The 19,312-nt window shown below is 38.0% G+C and overlaps 2 protein-coding genes across 2 annotated transcripts; one reads left to right on the forward strand and one right to left on the reverse strand.

The window, feature by feature from the left end:
* Positions 1–777: 777 nt before the first annotated feature.
* Positions 778–12,392, reverse strand: LOC144666960 (uncharacterized). Its single transcript, XM_078528410.1, has 9 exons — positions 12,233–12,392; positions 9,539–9,625; positions 8,187–8,296; positions 6,976–7,070; positions 6,121–6,215; positions 5,071–5,147; positions 4,555–4,632; positions 2,764–3,420; positions 778–1,957 (listed from the first exon to the last, which is right to left on the reverse strand). Exons 1-9 carry the CDS (start codon positions 12,303–12,305, stop codon positions 1,802–1,804), a joined length of 1,428 nt encoding a protein of 475 aa, XP_078384536.1. The 5' UTR covers positions 12,306–12,392; the 3' UTR covers positions 778–1,801.
* A 1,448-nt stretch (positions 12,393–13,840) lies between these two features.
* LOC144666051 (uncharacterized) lies at positions 13,841–16,057 on the forward strand. Its single transcript, XM_078527406.1, has 2 exons — positions 13,841–14,089; positions 15,421–16,057. Exons 1-2 carry the CDS (start codon positions 13,925–13,927, stop codon positions 15,841–15,843), a joined length of 588 nt encoding a protein of 195 aa, XP_078383532.1. The 5' UTR covers positions 13,841–13,924; the 3' UTR covers positions 15,844–16,057.
* The last annotated feature ends 3,255 nt before the right edge of the window (positions 16,058–19,312 follow it).

Here is a 19,312-nt window from a genome sequence, read left to right on the forward strand (position 1 = left end):
ATGCAAAATATTATTATTAATACTGGTATTAGTTGTTATATTTATTATCATGAGGCCTTATGCGTCCCATGGTGCGTTTAGGGACTGATGATGATGATGATGGCATGATTATGGTGATGATGATTATGATTATGATGATGATGATGATGATGATGACGGCGACATCATCTTCTTGCATATTTTTTTTTTTTGGGCTTTTATTTTTTTTTTTTTTTTTTTTTTTTTGTTTTTTTTTCTTTTTTTTTTTCTTTTTTTTTTTTTTTTTTTTTTGTGACCAGTAACCGCTGCGCAACCTCTCTTTCCTTTACCAGTTTACCCCACCTCCACTCAGAATGCCTGATAAAATAAGTGACAAAAGACTGAGCAAACTTGTGTTGGGGTTACCTTAAGATAATTATATAGTGTGTACTATGTTCATTGCACTGTGAACTGGAGTCGATGACAAGTCAGAATTATACCTGGCATGAATGACAGTAGAAATGTTAAAATGTAAATGTTAAACTGGCCGACCACTGGCTGATAGGTTTAGAGAACACTTTTAAAGGAGGCTCTATGTATTTTTTTTTGAGGTGTGTGTTTTTTTTTTATTTTTATTTTTTTTTTTTTTTTTTTTTTTTTTTTTTTTTTTTTTTTTTTTTTTTTTTTTTTTTTTTTTTTTTTTTTTTTTTTTTTTTTTTTTTTTTTTTTTTTTTTTTTTTTTTTTTTTTTTTTTTTTTTTTTTTTTTTTTTTTTTTTTTTTTTTTTTTTTTTTTTTTTTTTTCCCCCCCTTAAGATCCATCACCACACAAAGCGATACTCCAGTGGCTGAACATTTTAATCTGCCAGGACATAGCACAAAGACATGCTTGTGTCAGTGCTCCGTGCCGGACTAACTGATACCATGGAAAGAAAACGGCTTGAGGCAAAGCTTATTTTCCGCTACAAGACTCTGCGACCTCGTGGCTTGAATGTGGACTTTGGCTTTATTTAATCTGTTATGTTCACTCTAAAAAGCGCGCACGCCCGTGGCGTACGTTTAATTTGTTATTTTTAATTTCAAACATTGATCACGCGTACGTGCTTTTTTCCGTTGACTGGCGTTACATTTGCCACTGAAGAAGGGACAGTAGCCCCGAAACGTCTGGGAAAAACTTTCAATCATCGGCGCATTTAACATTTTCATTTTTAACATTTCTATGAACTAACTATATGCGCTACACAGCCACACGAAATTTCACCTTGGAGATTTCTAGTTTAATATGAATGACAGTACTTGAACCTATCAGGGCTTGAGGCTAACTTTCTTTCTAACTAGCCTAATGGCTAGTGACAGCTTTGATTCTACTGGAAACAAAAACCAATTTTCTACTAGCCAGAACTTTCAAGCATGGTTTTGATTTTTTTCCTTTTTCTTTTACCGAGGGGGGAGTTGCAGAATGAAATGGATTTCATAATCATAATTCTTAAACTTCCACAACATGAACAACTGCTTTTTCTGAAAGCGTTCATGTGCATGAACTCTCAACCTTGTTGTTCATGTAAAATTAATTGTAACTTTATCGACAGTATGGTATGGTGACGTTATGCTTTCCAGACTGGGCTGGCAGTTTTAGTCTTGATGTTCCTAATTAAGCAACTGATCATGCCATGATGATTTATGACTTTTAGAGAACTTTTGAGTCGACAAACTCAAAAGACTGTTATTGGCAGTTCCCAGACTGCAACGGTAAATGCATGCCAACAGTGCACCTTTACGGAGTGTGTATCCTACACAGCAGCTCTTACTGTCTCCAACTCAACTCTTCAAACTCAAGTTACTTTGTTAACATAATTCTAATGGAGGAGGACACTCTGGTATCTTGCCCAGCACAAAACTGTCCGCCATAAAGGCCTGCATATCTTCTTCACTACAAGTTAATGATACAGGAGTCACTGGAGTTGTTTGTTCCTTAGATGAAGATGTTTCTGAGGTGGATTTCTGTAGAGAAAACAAAAGCGAAAGAAAATCTCAACACTAAAAGGAATAAAATGGATACAGAGTAAATGCACAAATGACAATTTTAATCTTGAAAACGGGGTTACTCCAACAAAGTAATTGCTCTGACTATACATTCTGTCTCAAAGGGTTTATCAATTTTTGCGGTTACAAAAGTCGGTGGTGAATGGTACAAACTGCAGATGTGATTATTGAGATGAGCCAGCTAGTGTTCAGTTATAGACAAAGAAGAAGTCACAATGTTGGTACAGACGAAGCTCTCTACGGACACACTCGAAAGCGGACAGCTCTACTTACGGCCACCTTGTTTGAAACACTGTTTTAACTCCCATACAAACTCCGTATTTTTACATTCTCGTAAGCGGACATTCCCGTTAGAGGCCGCAGACACTTTCAGAGATTATGACTTAGACTTTTTCTTTGTTTTTAAGCTCCCGTAAGCGGACACCCTAAAGAAAATCCTTTCAACAACCTCTGTATCTTGTTTTTATCAATCAACTTCACAACGCCGTTCGTCACAGTGATTTTGCAGTAATTACAGTACCATATTTCATTGTTTGTTTTGTCGTCATCCACATCTGGTTACATTACATTTCGCTGGGCAAGCTCCCGTAAGCGGCCATCTATCCCCTACACCTCTAGTGGCCGCTTACGAGAACCATTCTCGTAAGCGGCCAGCTCCAGTTACGGACACTTTTTTCGCGTCCCGAGGGTGTCCGCTTGCGAGAGCTTCGACTGCATATTGAAACGGAGAAAATAACACCAGGTGAAATATAAAATGCACTTACCACTAAATTGTTTGGAGCAATGGGATTTGCAGAAATGGTTCCACTATCTTTTTGCAGTTGAGGCCCATTGCTAAAAAGACCACTCGACGTTGTTAGTGATGCTGAACCAAACAGTCCCGGTTTTAATTCCGTTTTTGCACCAAACAAACCACTACTAGCAGCTGATTGGTCAGTACTTGTACCAAACAAGCCTCCTGATTGGTTAGTTGCAGGGAAAGAACTTGAAATTCCACTCATTGTCTGGTTGGTTAAGTTGGCATTGTTGCCAAAGACACTTCCTGTAGGTCCTGAAACGCTGCTCTGTCCAAACAGGCCTGACTGGTTGGTAGCATTTCCTGATCCAAACAAGCCTGACGGGTTTGTAGCATTTCCTGATCCAAACAGGCCTGACGGGTTGGTAGCATTTCCTGATCCAAACAGGCCTGACTGGTTTGCAGCATTTCCTGATCCAAACAGGCCCGACTGGCTAGATGTGTTGGCAACAGCTGAGAAGCCACCTGATTGGATAACAGAGCCTCCACTTCCAAAACTCCCTCCAGATTGGCCAAAAGGTGCACTGCCACTGAGAAAGCCACCTGTGCTTGCCTGCTGCATTGACGATCCTGCATTCATAGCTTGTGAACCCTGGAGTTTGGTCTGCTTCTTGATCTCTTCTTGCTGATAAAAGTATAAATCGAAAGTTTCAACAAATTAATCAATTAGAGCGGTTTTCACTTGGGTGTCGAAAGTAATTCGCGTTTGCATTGGTTTTGCATTACTACGCTCAGTGATTGGTTTAAAACACTCGCGCCACTTTCTCAGCCAATCAGAAGTAAAACCAAAACCAGTCGTGAATCGCTCACACACGTTTTCCCGCGCTTCGTGCCGACTACATGTATTTGCTTCGCGTTTTCATTGGTTCATTGGATTGTCTGTGTTCTTTGTGATTGAGAAGAGTGATTACTTTGGTTTTGGCTTTACGACACTCCATTGAAAACAGCTCTATAGTTACCGCATGTACCTACATGTACTTTCACCTTCAGTCCGGCCAATTTTGATTAATGTTACAACATACAGTCTTCTATCAAGATTACTCCCACCAGGACAACCACAATTAACAAAATACTCTCCAATAACCTCTAGTGACCAAAAGTACACCTGTCAGTTTCATAAAGCTAACGTACGTCATCACCGGCCTCAAGAGTCCTCATGGGCCCGATGGGTGAGTTAAAGCATTTGTACATTTTAATATTTTTAATCAAAAATATTGTAATCTAATAATTATTTTTATAATTAATTATTTATACTAGTTCTCATTGTTCTGTGCTTTATTTTAATTATAAATTTGTCATATGCTTTTTACATGAGCCTCCAGCTCGGATAGAGAGGGCAACCTCATCCCGCTCCATGTCTTTAATAAATTGATTGATTGATTGATTGATTGATTGATTGATTGATTGATTGATTGATTGATTGATTTATGAGGATATTAGGTAAAACGCAAGTCATCATTGGGATCTCTTGTCAATAGTTTACTTACTCTCAAATTTGCTTTACAAGATATGCTAAATGAATCACTACTTAAATTGAATTGTTACGGATTGTCAGTGACTGTTACAGTTTGTTAGTTTTCTTATTGTTGTTCCACCATGGTACTGGATTGTTACCTATTTTAGGTCTTGTTACTGATTGTTTTGTCTTGTTACTGATCGTACGTGTTGTTGAATGAGTTTTCACTGGTCAAAATGTCAAATAGATGTGCTGCAAAGCAAATCTTTATTAATAAGGGAAATGACAAATTTAGTTACTTACAATCTGAGAGACAGACATTTGGCTTAACTGATGTCTTCTCAGCTGGTTTGCACTGATAAGATCTTTCAGCCCTTGTTGCTGTGAATCAAAAGAACACTGAGTTAATTAATTGATTACAAAAAGTACAAGGGAGTAAGTAATTTGGTGTCTTAGTAATTTCAATTTTACAATAACTGAAAGAACTCCCGATGACCTATGAAAAACAATCATTGAAAGCCCTAAATCCAACACAATGGCAGCCTTCAACAGAAGAGCAAACTCGTGGCCTCCTAACTTCTCAGTTATTGCAGTTTTATGGCGAAGAAGGGAAAGAGCAGCTAGAAAGATATAAAAACACAGGCGATCCAAGCCACTGGATCGCCCCAATCGCCGCAGATGTTAGACGTTAGAGGGCCACAAGTTTATCAGAATTTCTGTTACGTGCTACCCTCTTTAAATAAAGTTGTCTATCTATCTAGTGGTGATAGAAATGCTAGGGGCGATTATTGCGAGAAACAGGCTTAATAGTATACTTACATAAGTATCCGCCTTTCCTTCAGCATTGGCTTTGTACGCTTCAAGACGGATTTCTTCAGCAGAAAAGTCCAACAAACCTGGGCACAAACAAATATGACAAATGAAGACATTGCTGGGATTTTGACATAATTGACAAAGTAATGTAAATTTTAGTATGTTATTTGCAGTATGATTGTTTCATTTCCTGTTCATCTGAAGTTTCGGAGGAAGGTTATATTATTTTATTAAAAACATTCACTGGTTATTCATTTTGTCAGAAAAATTAAAGAAGAGCAGTCACTGTTTTGCAAGTTAAAAACTAGAAGTTGTTGAGTGAAATAATCAGCTGGTGGAAACACTTAATGAAAGTTTCATATGATAATTCAGTCCGAGCGTGATTTCGCTAAAGCATGAAGCTTTTATAGTCCAGGGCTCAAAATAACAGCCGGTCAATGGACAATGTTTGGTCAAGATGACAATTTGTCCAGACAAAGTTTCGGTTTGCTGGTCATTTTGCATGACCGGTCACGGACATGGCTTTTAAATGATAACTAATTACCTGAAAAATAAATAATATTTTTGATACCAATTTATATGCTAGGGGTTAACTTTTATTCTAATTACTTTATGAACATGTGGAGCAAATATTACTTTTTTTTCTTTATACAGCCTATTACCATTAGCGACTTAGTAAATTGTACTTAGAACACAGACATTTCGGATGTATTACCCTTCATCAGTATTATCAAAAACTGTAGGTATCATAAAATAGTAAAAGGCATTATTTGGTAAAAGTTATTTAAAATTATAAGTTATTGAAAGTCAATCTGCTGTCTTCGACGGATAAAAACTATGTGATAAAATAGACATATTTTTTTTTAATCAATTCGTTAATATTTGAAGAGAATTTACTTAGAATTCTACCACTGACCCACAACTACAATAGATAATTCGCTTGTGAATTTCTAGGAGGTGATTGTCAACTCGGCCTTTGGCCTTATTTAGTATGACCCAATAGAAATATCGAGCTCTTGTTAATTAGATCACAGTTGTACACAGCATAAAACTTGCCTTGTAAACAGGGTTCTTCCTTTGTGTATGTGTAGCATGACAGAGGCCACTGTTTGGACGGTGCCCAAATTTCCATGTCATTTTCTATTGTTTTTCTGTTGAAAAACAGAAATGATTTAAACAAAAATGCACTATCAGCTGCAAACTCCAATAATATTTGACAAAAGGAAATTTAAAAAAGAAAATAATTTAAGTTTCTAATTAAAAATATGATGATCAGCTCTTTAGCACTTTGAGAGTACATCGCAAATAAATTTATAAGTTGTTCTGTACTAAGGTGTGAAGGGGGACAGGAGGATCTAAACCTCCCGCCTCCCATGGCTTTTACTGCCGCTTTCCGAATAGTTAACTCCCACGTCTTTACCTCAAATCTATTGTGAAACATAATGAAATGTTGCAACATTTTACTTGTTTTCTCTCGGTTTTTCTGCCACCTTAGGAATCCCGCTTCTTGCCCTCCCTTCTCCCACTTCCCGCGCCTTTTCTCCTGTGCTCCCCCCTGTTCCCCTCCACTATCATAACTGATGATAAATGGACAGAAAGATCAACATGTCTAACGAGAAAAAATCTTACCACTACAATTTTGCAAAACAGTCTAATAAGAGTTTTATATCTGATTTTAGACCTTAAAAAGCAAAGAATGAGAAGGACACATGCTAATGGTTTCCATGGCAGCGGATAAAAAATAACTGAATGGCACATGTTACCAATTAAAACTACGGTATTAAACAAATATCTTGCATTATTTGTATTCATCTAAGTGAAGTTGGATTACAATGGAAACGTCTTTTGCACTAGTCTAGTTTTTCTCCTTAAGCTAGTTAGCGTAACATATTATTTTTATTTCTGTCTTACTTTATTTGAGATATTGTTTGTTCGCCATCTGTAGCTTTGGAATGTTGACCTCCAAATGTGTCTCTTGGTCCAGAGGATAAAGCTTCAAATCGATTCTACAAAGTGAAGATGACTTCAGGTTTAAGTCAGTTGCAATGTAATAAATTGGGGGGGCCAGCTCAGGTGGCTTGTCAATGCCGCACATTATACATGAAGTTAACTCTTGTTAGTACTGTCAGTAGCATTTTACTGAGGAGAAAAGGACTGGATGCTGGCACATTACAGACCCTAACAATTTTCCAGTATTGGAACTGTGTCATGGCTTTTAGCCAAATTTAGATATTTGAAAATTATGGCCACCGGAGTAAAAGATTACATTAAATACCCACTTAAAACAGTGAAGGAACATTTCAACACAGCTACAAAAGAATGAATGGATGGACAAAAATTGGAAAAAATTAATTAAAAATGGATTGCGATATGCGTTTTTGAAAAACTGTAAGCCTGAACAGTTTTCACAGTTAAATCATACCACTTAAAATTAGCTTTAATCCAAAATTCTCTTGTACTGTTCCTATGTTATTAATGTAGATTTAATGTAAGTCAGTGCTGGAAATAAGTTTTCTTACTTAAAAGGACATGTGTCCTTCCAAACTTCTATTATGAACGGACATAAAATTATAAGAAAATTGGTTGGACATTAATTCGCATTTCAAATCAAACATGTTACAAATTTTCCAAGATGTACTTCACGTAAGTTCTCAGACATCATGTCCGAACATATTTCAAATTGGCCAGACATTTTGGCATATTTGATTGAACAATGTCCGATGACCGACAGTAATTTCCAGCACTGTAAGTGAATTAAAATTAATTACCAAAATCAAAGTTAGAATTGCATACATGTTGGTACCAAATTTTGAATATTGCACTTAGAGGAATGCAGAATGCACAATAATGCATTCAAGTGATTTCACATATTTAATGGCATAAGAGCAAGGGGACGACCAAAAGAGACCTGGCGAAGGACAGTTGAAAAAGAGATGCGGGCAAGCGGAGTCAGCAAGGTAAAGAACAGGCAGCAGTGGCGGACTCTGGTAACAGCCTTATGTGCCCAAGGGCATGAAGAGGATTGAGTGAGTGAGTGGCCAATTCCTTTGAGAGGAGTGCTTGACTAGCATGACTGTAAATGGCCATGAAACTTTACTATCAGCATGAGTGTTTTCAAATACCTGATTGTTGTGATAGGACCTGCTCCACTGCCCACCCCTATTGGAACTACTCTGTCTGAACCCTCCTTCAAATGATGACTGCTGCTGCTGCTGTCCAAAACTACCTTTGCCTTATATTAAAATAAAATAAAATAATAAATAGGAATTTTTCAGTGGCATAAAGTTCTACAGCATGGCTTTTTGCCCTCTGTTTCCAGATAGGGACCAGAGAGCATGGGGGGGAGGGGGAGGCTGAGGGGGGCTTAGCCCCCCTCAATATTTCTGAAAAAAAATAACAGAGCAGAGTCTCTAAAGCCCCCCCCACTTCTGAAAGTCACTAGCCTGCCCCCCCCAATTTGTAAAATGCTCCCTCAAAAGCTTCTAAAGGCATAAGCCAAGTTTTTTTAGTTAAGATAATGACAAGTATTTTCACTTTCCTCCCCTCTCTCCATCTTAATGTTGAGCTCCCAGACAAAATGCATATTAAACAATCCTCACAAATTAAACAAAAGCTTCAACTCTGAAGATTCCTCGCATAACATAATACACAAAGATAATGCCAGAATTTTAAATCACGATAAACAAAGTTTTTCTACCACAATAATTAGTATCTGTTGTTGTGTCCTGTTTGAATAAGCTTTACAATTATTACTTTTAATATTGTCTATGGTTACACATGTTGGTTAAAATTGAAAAAAAAAACTGGAACTCTTTAAGACAGTTTAACCTGGTGAACAGAAGCACACTCAGTCTAATTAACCTGGGTTAATAAAGATGACTTACACTGAAACAATGAGGTCTTGAATGGAAAATTCAAATCAGTTCTTTCAAGTATCACTAAATAGTTATAAATTCCTTACCCAAAGGAATTAGCTTTTTATGTTTTCTAATTATATTATCATTGGGCAGAGATTAGCTGTGTAGCTCAGGTCGATACAAGCACTAAAAATTCTTCTTAATATTATTCAACCACCGACCGGCTAGCTCAGTTGGTAGAGCGCCAGACTGCTGTGCGGGAGGTCTCGGGTTCGACTCCCAGACCGGACCAACACTCAGGGTCTTAAAATAACTGAGGAGAACGTGCTGCCTTTGCAATATGACATCCGCAAATGGTTAGATGTTCTAGTCTTCTCGGATAAGGACGATAAACCGTAGGTCCCGTCTCCTGTATCTTCAGTGTTATATGGTCAGCAGGGGACGTTAAAGAACCCACACCCTTATCACAAAGAGTAGGGCATGGAGTTCCTGGTGTCATGGTCTGGCCTTGTTTCACGCGTTGGTGCTTCATATAGTGTTAACCTCATTGCGCCTTTCCCCCTTGGGCAGAATTGTCCAAGAAAAATTACTATGAACTATGAACTATTATTAATTACCTCCACCTCTAGGATGCTCATTCCAACATTTGTCACCAAAACGACAATGTCCATTCAAAAAATGTGGACAGACTGTTGTCTTTTTACCTTCAAGAGAAAAATGCTATAATTACCTTCATATAGACAAGCAGTGATAGAAATCAGCATCAAAAAATTGGTACCAGAAAAAAAAAACCAGTCCGTTGCAGTGAAACTATACCACAATTTTTGCAAGTAATAATATTACTTGAGGATAAAAATAAGGGAAAATAAGCCACGATGTTTCGAACTCATCTTGAGTTCATTATCAAGTAGATAATTGAGTAAAATAACAGTCGAGTTAAGTTTAAATGCAAATAGAGGTGATAGAGTATATTAGAATATTTTAAAAGCAGTGTTTCGCGGTCAATGCGTTGTTTATTCTTTTAAATGTGATCAGTGTGATGCTGATTATGTGGGTTACACCACACGACATCTACATCAGCGCATAGATGAACACAAAACCTCTGTAATTGGCAAGCACTGAAAAGAAATCCACGGTGTCGAGAGTCCTGACATAAGAAATATGTTTTCCATCTTAAAGAAATGCCAAGGGAAACTGGATTGTTTAGTGAACGAAATGCTTATAATTTGCGAGAGAAAACCAGCACTAAACACGCAGGCGGACTCGATACGTGCGAAAGTATTTACCTAATTAAATACCGCACGCACTAACACTGTGAACGCTATTGACCGCGAAACACTGCTTTTAAAATATTCTAATATACTCTATCACCTCTATAATTATTTTAACCCTCGGACGTACAAGCAAACTCACACCCCCACCATCGTACAAGGGGGGGGGGGGGTGGATGGAACCCCTCCCCGGAGTTTTCGTTATATTAAGGCGTAGCGAGATTATTTTACACTGATAAGAAAGCCCTTAGCTTACTCTACAAGATGACATAATTTTAATTGGCTGTGACGTCATATGACGTCACGTGACGTCATTTGAGCCGCCATCTTGGATCCGCCATCTTGGATTTCAACATTTTCTTAGAAAGTTACAAAATAACGGAAATTGATGCAAAATCAAGCCAGAATGCTTATGGAATGTAAAAATAAGCAAATCTTGCACTTCTGTTTCAAAAAACTGGAAAAAATAAAGAAAAATGTTAAAAATGACGATTTTTGGCAAGACCTGCCTGTATTTATGACGTTGCCATGGCAACGTCAAATATCGTGGACACATGGTTGACATATCAAAATTACCGTAAAGGATGAATGAACAGCTACTGAAAGTTTCAGCATTGTAGATTAAATCCTCTTTTCAAAATTTGGAAAAAACCTTATGGGGGGGTGGCATCCACCCCCCCTTGTACGTCCGAGGGTTAAACTTAACTCGACCATTATTTTACTCATACCTACTTGATAATGAACTCAAGATGAGTTCGAAACGTCGTGGCTTATTTTCGCTTATTTTTATCCTCAATTGTATATCGAAATGTTCTCTCAGAATAATATTACTGATCCGGATTTGACAAAAAATTAATAGCGGTGGATCGATGGATTGGGTCAAAACATACATGTATGTAGCACCAAGCAATGGATTGTATACCCCTTTGCATCCCTGCTGTTAAGGGTGGTCCATTTGGGCTGTTTTGTCCACATCCAGCTTTATGCATTTTGTGTACACACCACGCCAAAAAGACGCCAAGGTTTTTAAGTCTACACCAAGGTCTTCTGAACGCCAGTTAAAATATGCTGACGACAATTGTTCGACAGTAAGCCACAAAAATTGAAATCCATGCTGGAGATCTTCGTAACCTACACAGAATGCACCCTGAGTACTTAAGTTAATTATCACACAGCAGATAATGCCAATGGTCTTTCTGTACATGCTGGATGTAAATATTTAAGTATTTTTCTTTTACTTTTAATTGTAGCTCATTGTATTTTGGAGCAGGTATTCTTTATTGTTATATAGTCACTAGTCACTAGCCCAGGGGGAGGGGGGTACTCCGGCTTGTAAATGACGGGGATGATCGAATGGAGGCAAAACTCAGGACCCCAAAAAATCCCTAAGTCTTCCGACATTACCCAAAAAAATCCCTGGACCACCAAAAATAACCCCCAAAAAAATCCCTTGTCAAATTACCCCTAAATTGCCAGAAGGGGCAATAATATAACACAAAGAAAATCATAAAAAATTGAACGCACGTGTTTGTTTATTTATCATACCATAAATACGCATAGGCCACGCCAAGGCACTTAAGTTCGTTTTTAATACCCAAAAAAATCCCCTATTTAAATCAAGTCACCCAAAAAAATACTTGCCAAATTTTCCAACCCAAAAAAATCCCGGAATCGAAAATTTCAAACCCCAAAAAATCCTTCGATCATCCCCGTCATTTACAAGCCAGAGTACCCCTCCTGGGGTCACTAGTCTGCCCCCCTCCACCCAATTTGTAAAATGCTCCCTCGTGACATCTGTGCCCAAACAGTCTTGTACAACAACAGCCAAGGCTCTCTGGTAAAATGAAGCCCAGCCACATGTAATTTGCGATTCAAAAAGGAAACAAAAAGTACACCTCCCGCCTCTTACGTTTCTAACAATCACAGGAGAGTAAGACGCAAACCAGTGAAACTGAACTGAAGCTAGTGAGCTTGCATTGGTCACATATAAAGTTTCATGCTGCCGGCTAAATAACGATTTATACACTTGAATAAACTAACCTGAAGGATGTTCATAACGGCACTTGTCTCCAAACCGACAATCGCCTTTCAAGAAATATTGACAGACAACCATAATTAACAGGAAATGTTGCTGCTTGCAGTTCTAAACAGGACGAGCGTGAACGGCCGCCATTTTGTATCACCGCTGACCAGAAGTAAATGCAGAAATGCCACAGAGATCCACAAAGCATCCACAGAGATCCCAGGGGTGAGGAGGGAGAGGGGGTATGTGCCGCGCCGCCCGGGTAGAAACAGTTCAATTTTTCAACTAGGCCTAGACACAAATACGGTATCCCGAAAAATGCTCTAAAAATCTATCCGGAAATTCCCACTTTTTTTCTAAAAATCCTAAAATATCCCCAAAATTTGCTAAAAATCCCTAAATATACCAGAATGTTCTGTCTTTTTCGAGTGACTCTCTTTTTTAAATTGCAATTACAAAAAAGAACATTAATATACAGAGTGAAGTTACATACATTTTGAGAACTAGGAAAAAAATAATAAAGAAATAAATAAAATAAAGTTAATTAATAAATATGATAATTACATTTCACTATTACAATTCTCAAGTTATTACACACGCACAAAGATAACCGTAACCGAGTGGCACTTGGCTCCTTCGCTGGCTCCGCCATGTTTGAAACTTACTTCCCCTGGAAATCTTGGGGTGTATCAAATCATGGGCAAATAAAGTTGCAAGCTCATAAAAAAAGGATTTACTTTATGGGTGCTGTCTGGGTCTACTGGTCTTTCTTGGGAAGAGTTCGATGTTTGCATTTGATTTTATAACAAGCCATGTTCGACCTTAACAGGAAAAAGTTAATTACAAATTTATCTTTGTGACTTAAAAGAAAACGTAACAGTTGCTTCCGTTCAAGTAATATATCAAACACGAGAGGCAGTGTTTCATCGGGATATCCAAACACCGAAAAGATAGTTGAAAATACGACGCGCAGCGGAGTATTTTTGACGAAATTCGAGGTGTTTGGATAGCCGATGAAACACTGTCTCGAGTGTTTGATATATCTTCTCAATCGAAACAAAAAGTACGGAGTAAACGGAGAAATAAAATCGTATAAATCTATGCTAATTAAGATCGGGTTTCCAAACCACCGTCCCGGTTATAGTTTTCTTTGTTTTAACTTGATGAATTATTAATGAGTTTGAGAAATATTGATTCAAGAGGGTCGAACTGGGTTGGTGGGGGGGAAGGGGTGGGTTCATTTTAAAGTTTTCAAGATACTTAAAACCAACGGATTCATGGGTAACTAGTAAAGACAATTATTTTTTCCGACATGAAATTTAAAACTGCCACTTAGCCTCGCTTTGAAGGGGCGCTAAGCTTCCGGCTTCGCTTTCATGCGACTTCCGGTTTTCTTCCCCTGAAAGGGTGTGTAAACTCCAGTCTATGAAGCTTTCTACATTTTGATCAAAATGAGGCAAACACAACAGTTTGATAAAGCGAAAACTTCACCAACATGTCCTCTATTTCTCTGAAAACACTCCAATATTGCTGAGTCTAGCGGAGGATAAAAACTATGCAACCTATTTTGAGACCTCGTGCGCTTCGTTAATAGAGCGCTTCAAGGGTTATTTAGCCTCACTTTCATGCGACTTCCGGCTTTTTCCCTAAAGTCCAATCTCACTTGAGTATCGACATCTTGCCAAGGAAGACGTCTCTTTTGTGAAGAAATGGCATTTAGTAAGGACAAGGATTGGAAGAAGTATGGTATTTCCGCAGCGGCCAAAGTAAGACACGCGTCAGATGGAAGCTCATTTGATATCTACTCAGATTCTGAGCCATCTTTTACCGTCACCACGATTCACATCTCCTGCCAATCTGACACATATCGCAATCTCGAGCCCAGAGTGACCCCCGGCTCCGCGATCCGTCAGCGGTTGGTCAGCGGTAGGGTCGCCGGGACTCACTCTGGGAAACTGAATAATAATTCAGTGTCTTACTGGTCCTCACAGAACAATAGAAATCAACACGGAAGTCTGAAAATCTTCCCCGGAAGTAAACCAAACCGGAAACCCTGGAAAAACATTTTTTGTTTTCCATGGTCAAATGTTCAGATGTATCACCTTAATTTTGTAAAACACCTAAGAACTCGTGATATGGCGCTACATAAATGAAGTATTTTCTTATTCTACCATTTTTGAACTCAAAAGATGCCATGAATAAAAAAGGATTTCCTATAAAAGTCAATTCTGAACGGAGTTTTCAAAACAACAATGACGGCGTCGCCAAGGACAAGGTCGATTGAAAACTCAATTAATAGTTGACTTACAAATATCGCTAGAACTACTGTTTTTATTCAAATCTCCGTTACGGTTGAAAAACTGAATATTGTAGACAGTGCTCGATTCAAAATAATAACTAATGACGCAGAATTTGAACATTACGCGTTGTTGTTTTGCTGAAAAAAAAGGGAATTGTACAATTGTGTGCACGTGAATTGCGTGAATTGTGTGCACGAGCTGAGTCGCCGAAATGCTAATTATACCTTTTGAATAGCGTTGACCGGTGTGGCCTTAAACGTCTCTATTAATATTACCGCCATTCGACGAGGAAAAAATTATTTGCTCGAAAACATGCAATCTATATCATAAAAAGATGCGCTGTTAGCGAGAAGCCTCTGAAATATACGAAAGTTGCCAAACAAAAATTTTTATCAACATAACAATAGCTTGTCCGTGCGTTGTGCATTATGTAAATTTCTTCGCCGTCGTCTGCAAAACAACAACTGACACACGCACGCAGTCTTCACAGGCGAAATCCAGGAAGGCAAACAAGATCTTTGATTTAAAACCAATATAGCAGTATGCTCAAGAAAGAGACTAACGGAAATTAAAACACCAGACGCTCTTTTGTTAACTCTCTCTTTTGTTAACTGCAGAACGTTTTTGTTACTTTTGTTGCTTCGATATTCGATAAACACCAGTTCTGTCGATACTGTGTTAGAAATAGTTCAACTTTCTCGATTTACTTCCGTTCTGGGAAATTTACTTCCGCTTAGACCTGAGAGCATGCGCAATAAAAACCGGAAGACCAAGGTTCTACCTGAAATCGACCTGAAATTGATCTGATCAATTCCAGTTTCCCAGAGTCCATCCCGTACCGCTGACCGACAGAGACGGACTCTGGACTCGAGATTGACACATATCGTGGAAGCGGCCCTAAGTACGGCCAGCCCTGGTACGGCGGAATCATAATTTACGCGCGCAATGGTCAAACAAATTGGCGTACTGCAAACGGCACTCACTGCAAGAGTGGATATCTTGTGATCATGCGAACGGATACCAGCGAATTTGAAGAGCTGCGAAAGAAATGGAACGAGCCGGGCATAGTCCATGGCACCATCTACAGAAAAGCATTTGGCGAATCCTGCAATGATGTAACGGTGGTTGGAGAAGGTTTTGGAATAATGGATGGAAAGTTCACAATTCAATCAGGCGCTTTCAATCCTGCTCATGGCGACAATTATCACGATTCAAGTTCCCTCATGCATGAAGATTCAGCTCGATATGTGGAGAAATTGGTCGACATCTGGAAGCTTGCAGGACCAAGCTTTCCCGAGAGGCAAAATTACAGTGTGAAGGAACTGTGAGACTAAATTAATGAAAGAAGGACTTAAAATAAGATGTTTCTTTTGTTTTTATTTATTCATTTTCTTGTTTCATGTAATAATGGCTATAAATCTGTACGATTTGAATAAGTTTTAATCAGTGATTCAGTTCGTTGTTGTAATTTATAAAATTCGCAGAGGCATTTGAATGTTCAAAGCGGCTCATAAATGCTTTAATAAATGGGGTCTTGCTTCATGTTCGTTGTTATTTCACGACTCAGTTCCTTCAATTCCCAGAAATTCGTTGTTTACATGACATACCGTAGAATTCCGGTTATAAGCCCCCCCGCTTATAAGCCCTCCCGGTTATAGGCCCATCATCCTGGAAACCAAAAAATACATCCGGTTATAAGCCCCCCCGGATATAAGCCCCCTCTACCAGATAACAGTACTAAATAGGGCTAAATGTTGCTTTATTATGTGTTTTTAACTTAAAAACGTATTTCCATCAACACTCCCGTGGCTCGTTTTGAAACGTTTTTTTCATTCCGCTTATAAGCCCTCCCGGATATAAGCCCCTCCGCTTATAAGCCCACTCAAAACCCCTTACGAAGTTGTATAAGCCCAGGGCTTATAACCGGAATTTTACGGTATTGAGCAATACTTCCGTTTTTGCCACAACTCGCACAAGCTGCGATGTGGGTCGATTGCCTTTTCTCGGAAAGAGGTCGATGTTTGTATTGGTTTCAACAAGCCAGATTCGATATGATTTCAGAAGGAGTGGGTTAAGACTTTGCGAAATTCTTTTGTGAAAAATGTAGCTAGAAATTTCTGTTGTTGCTTCGGAGAGAGGATTATAGAATTTCGTGACATTTCACCAAAAGCGTTCGTTTCTGTGTGCACGTGTTAGTCACGCGTCACGCGATTTTCGGTTTTCTCTCAGAAAGAGAAAGATTTTCTACAAAAAGGCGTCTTGACTGTGCACATGTTGTCTAGAGACTTTAAAAACGAGAAATCACCAGAAGTTATGTCAATTGAAATGCAAAACAAAATAGAAATTTCTTAAAACATGACAGTTTTCTCAGAAATATCTTTTAAATTGCATGTTATGCAAATATGGTCTAAATTGGTCAGGAGGACTTTGACGCACCAATCTAAATGAAAAATATCAAATATGATAATAATGTTTGTTTCGTCTTTGGTAAAATCATTTTCTAGGAAACTAAGGATGGACTTGAAAATTTATGTTAGATTCATGAAATAGATGCCCTTCTTTTTTCCATACTTTTTTTTCAGTACGATTCGAGTGTTTTTAATGAGTGATTAAATTTTGGGGGGTGTAAATTAAATTCGCAAAAGTATTTAAATGGAACGCGTCATCAATGTTTTAATCAATGTTTTCCTTTATGTTTGTTATTATTTCATGACTCAGTTCAGTCAATTCTCAGAAATTTGTTGTTTACTGTATTGCATGATATGAATAAAACTTCCGTTTTTTTCCGCAGGGTCGATTGATCTTTCTCGAAAAGAGTTCGATCTTTGTATTGGTTTCAACAAGTCAGGTTCGACGTTAACTGTTGCTGCTTCGAAGTGAGGTTTATAGAATATTCTACAAATAAAATAAAATAAAAATCAAAAATTAACTTCGTGATATTTTGTGAGAAGCGTGCGTTATTGCGTACAAGTATTAGCCTCGCGTCACGCGATTTTCACTTTCAGTTTTCAATCATCGATTGCATGTTTCGTTAATGTTAAAAGAATAAAATGGCCAATTGACCTTCCTTCTCAGTTTTGCGTGGATTGGAGAGTAATATCTCTGAAAAGTGCTGTTTGTCGTCTTATATAACAAAAGACCAAGCAAGCAGTACATCCCAGTACATAGATGAGTTTTGCTTTTCACAGTTCTCAAACGTTCGTATACACACGAGGGACAAATCCCTTGAAATATCACATGAAGGGACTTAACCCGGGTATTTGACCCAAGTAAGCAGAGAGCTTTGATTTGCTTTGCGCTGATTGCCTCATTTGGTCTCAGGGACCTTTCCCACAATCAACACAAGTCAGCGGGAAATTTCCCGTAGAAATCGAAAAGCCCATCCGAAAATCCCCTTTTGTCGACTGTCCCAATAAAAAATGCAAAGGGAAGTGAGAGGTTTTAGTTAATTCCGAGCGATTTGAAAGCAGTTTAGCGGTAAAGCAAAGCAATACGACTACAAGGCTGTATATTAAAGAGTTCACTTTCAACTGATTTTGCACAGTTCATTCTCTACATCACGTGATAACAACAAATACACAGGGAAACCAACTTATCATAACATAGTTAAAAGTATGGGGGCTCATATCAGTGTTGAAGACGATAAAAAAGGATTTGTTGTCCAGCCAGCTAATGGATGTGGTCCATCGTTTCCCGTCAGGACGATTCACATCTCGTGCAAATCTGATACATATCTTGGAAGCGACCACAAGTACGGTGGAATCATTCTTTACTCGCGCAATGGCTAAACTGATTGGTATACAGCCAACGGCACTCATTGCAAGAGTGGATATGTTGTAACAAGACGCCTAAAGCTTAATGCTTAAAACCGGGCAGTTAATGTTTAACTACCTGATTAGACAAGTACAGCAAAAACTTTTAAAATACCATTTAATTTATATTGAGTAACACGCAAGTCTGTGGATTGCTTGTCCATGCTTGGACAAATTCCTGCTTAGGCTTTCAAATTTTTATTTTTCTTCCGAATACTGAATAACCTAGGTGTTGAAAACGTTTTGTGTGCAATCTTGAATAAATGAACTCATACCAGTTAAATGGCAGTACAAATGATCTCCGACCAAAACAAAGAAACAATTTGAAAGATTTCGTTAAAAACTAAGACGCGTTTTTAAACATTTTTAAAAATGTACCACACCAAAAAAATGGGAATAAGAACAAGATAAGAAAGCTTTTCAGCTTTCAAACATGCAAGCTCTTCACGTCAATTTTGGGAAGCAGTCACGCAAACGCAAGTTCTTGATTGCGTGATTCATTGCAGGTCATTTCTCCATCGGTTCCGACTGAAACTCAAAACCCTTGAATGAGAAACAAAAAATATATATTTTATATTCCTCGCTAAAAAGAGTGGAGTAACCAGAAAATTACAGTATTGGCTCCTGCTCGAATAAAGCGAGTCACATAAATAATAAAAAAAAAACGAATAAAACGAGTCAAATATCAAGAATAACAGAAAAATTTCTAAACAAAATTACAAAAGAAAATAAAAAGACTAAAAAAGGGCATGCATTAGACCACACGTATTAGATAACAGATGCTTCTAAAAATCTCAACTAAATGTGAAAAAAAGATTCAAGATGAGGCGAAGAAACATTTGAGTTGCATGAAAATTTTGAATCCTTAAAAGCCGTGAAAATAGCATGCCGTGATAAAATTTAATTAATTATACCCGCCAAAGGGCAAGTTTTCATTTTTGCCGTCTATTCAGTTTCACAGGACTAACGATTTAACGATTTACAT

This window comes from Oculina patagonica, chromosome 9, assembly GCF_052425735.1.
Source record: "Oculina patagonica isolate OP01 chromosome 9, crgOcupat, whole genome shotgun sequence".
Classification (NCBI taxonomy): domain Eukaryota; kingdom Metazoa; phylum Cnidaria; class Anthozoa; order Scleractinia; family Oculinidae; genus Oculina; species Oculina patagonica.

What these genes read in the sequence shown, in the direction of transcription:
- LOC144666960 (XM_078528410.1), bottom strand. Translation starts at nt 12,305, where the DNA reads ATGGTTGTCTGTCAATATTTCTTGAAAGGCGATTGTCGGTTTGGAGAC. An exon ending in GGAAGAACCCTGTTTACAAG is followed by an intron (nt 5,148 to 6,120) that starts GCAAGTTTTATG and finishes GTTTGTGCCCAG; the next exon opens with GTTTGTTGGACTTTTCTGCT. An exon ending in TTGCTCCAAACAATTTAGTG is followed by an intron (nt 1,958 to 2,763) that starts GTAAGTGCATTT and finishes TTTTCTCTACAG; the next exon opens with AAATCCACCTCAGAAACATC.
- LOC144666051 (XM_078527406.1), top strand. Translation starts at nt 13,925, where the DNA reads ATGGCATTTAGTAAGGACAAGGATTGGAAGAAGTATGGTATTTCCGCA. An exon ending in AATCTGACACATATCGCAAT is followed by an intron (nt 14,090 to 15,420) that starts CTCGAGCCCAGA and finishes GGCCCTAAGTAC; the next exon opens with GGCCAGCCCTGGTACGGCGG.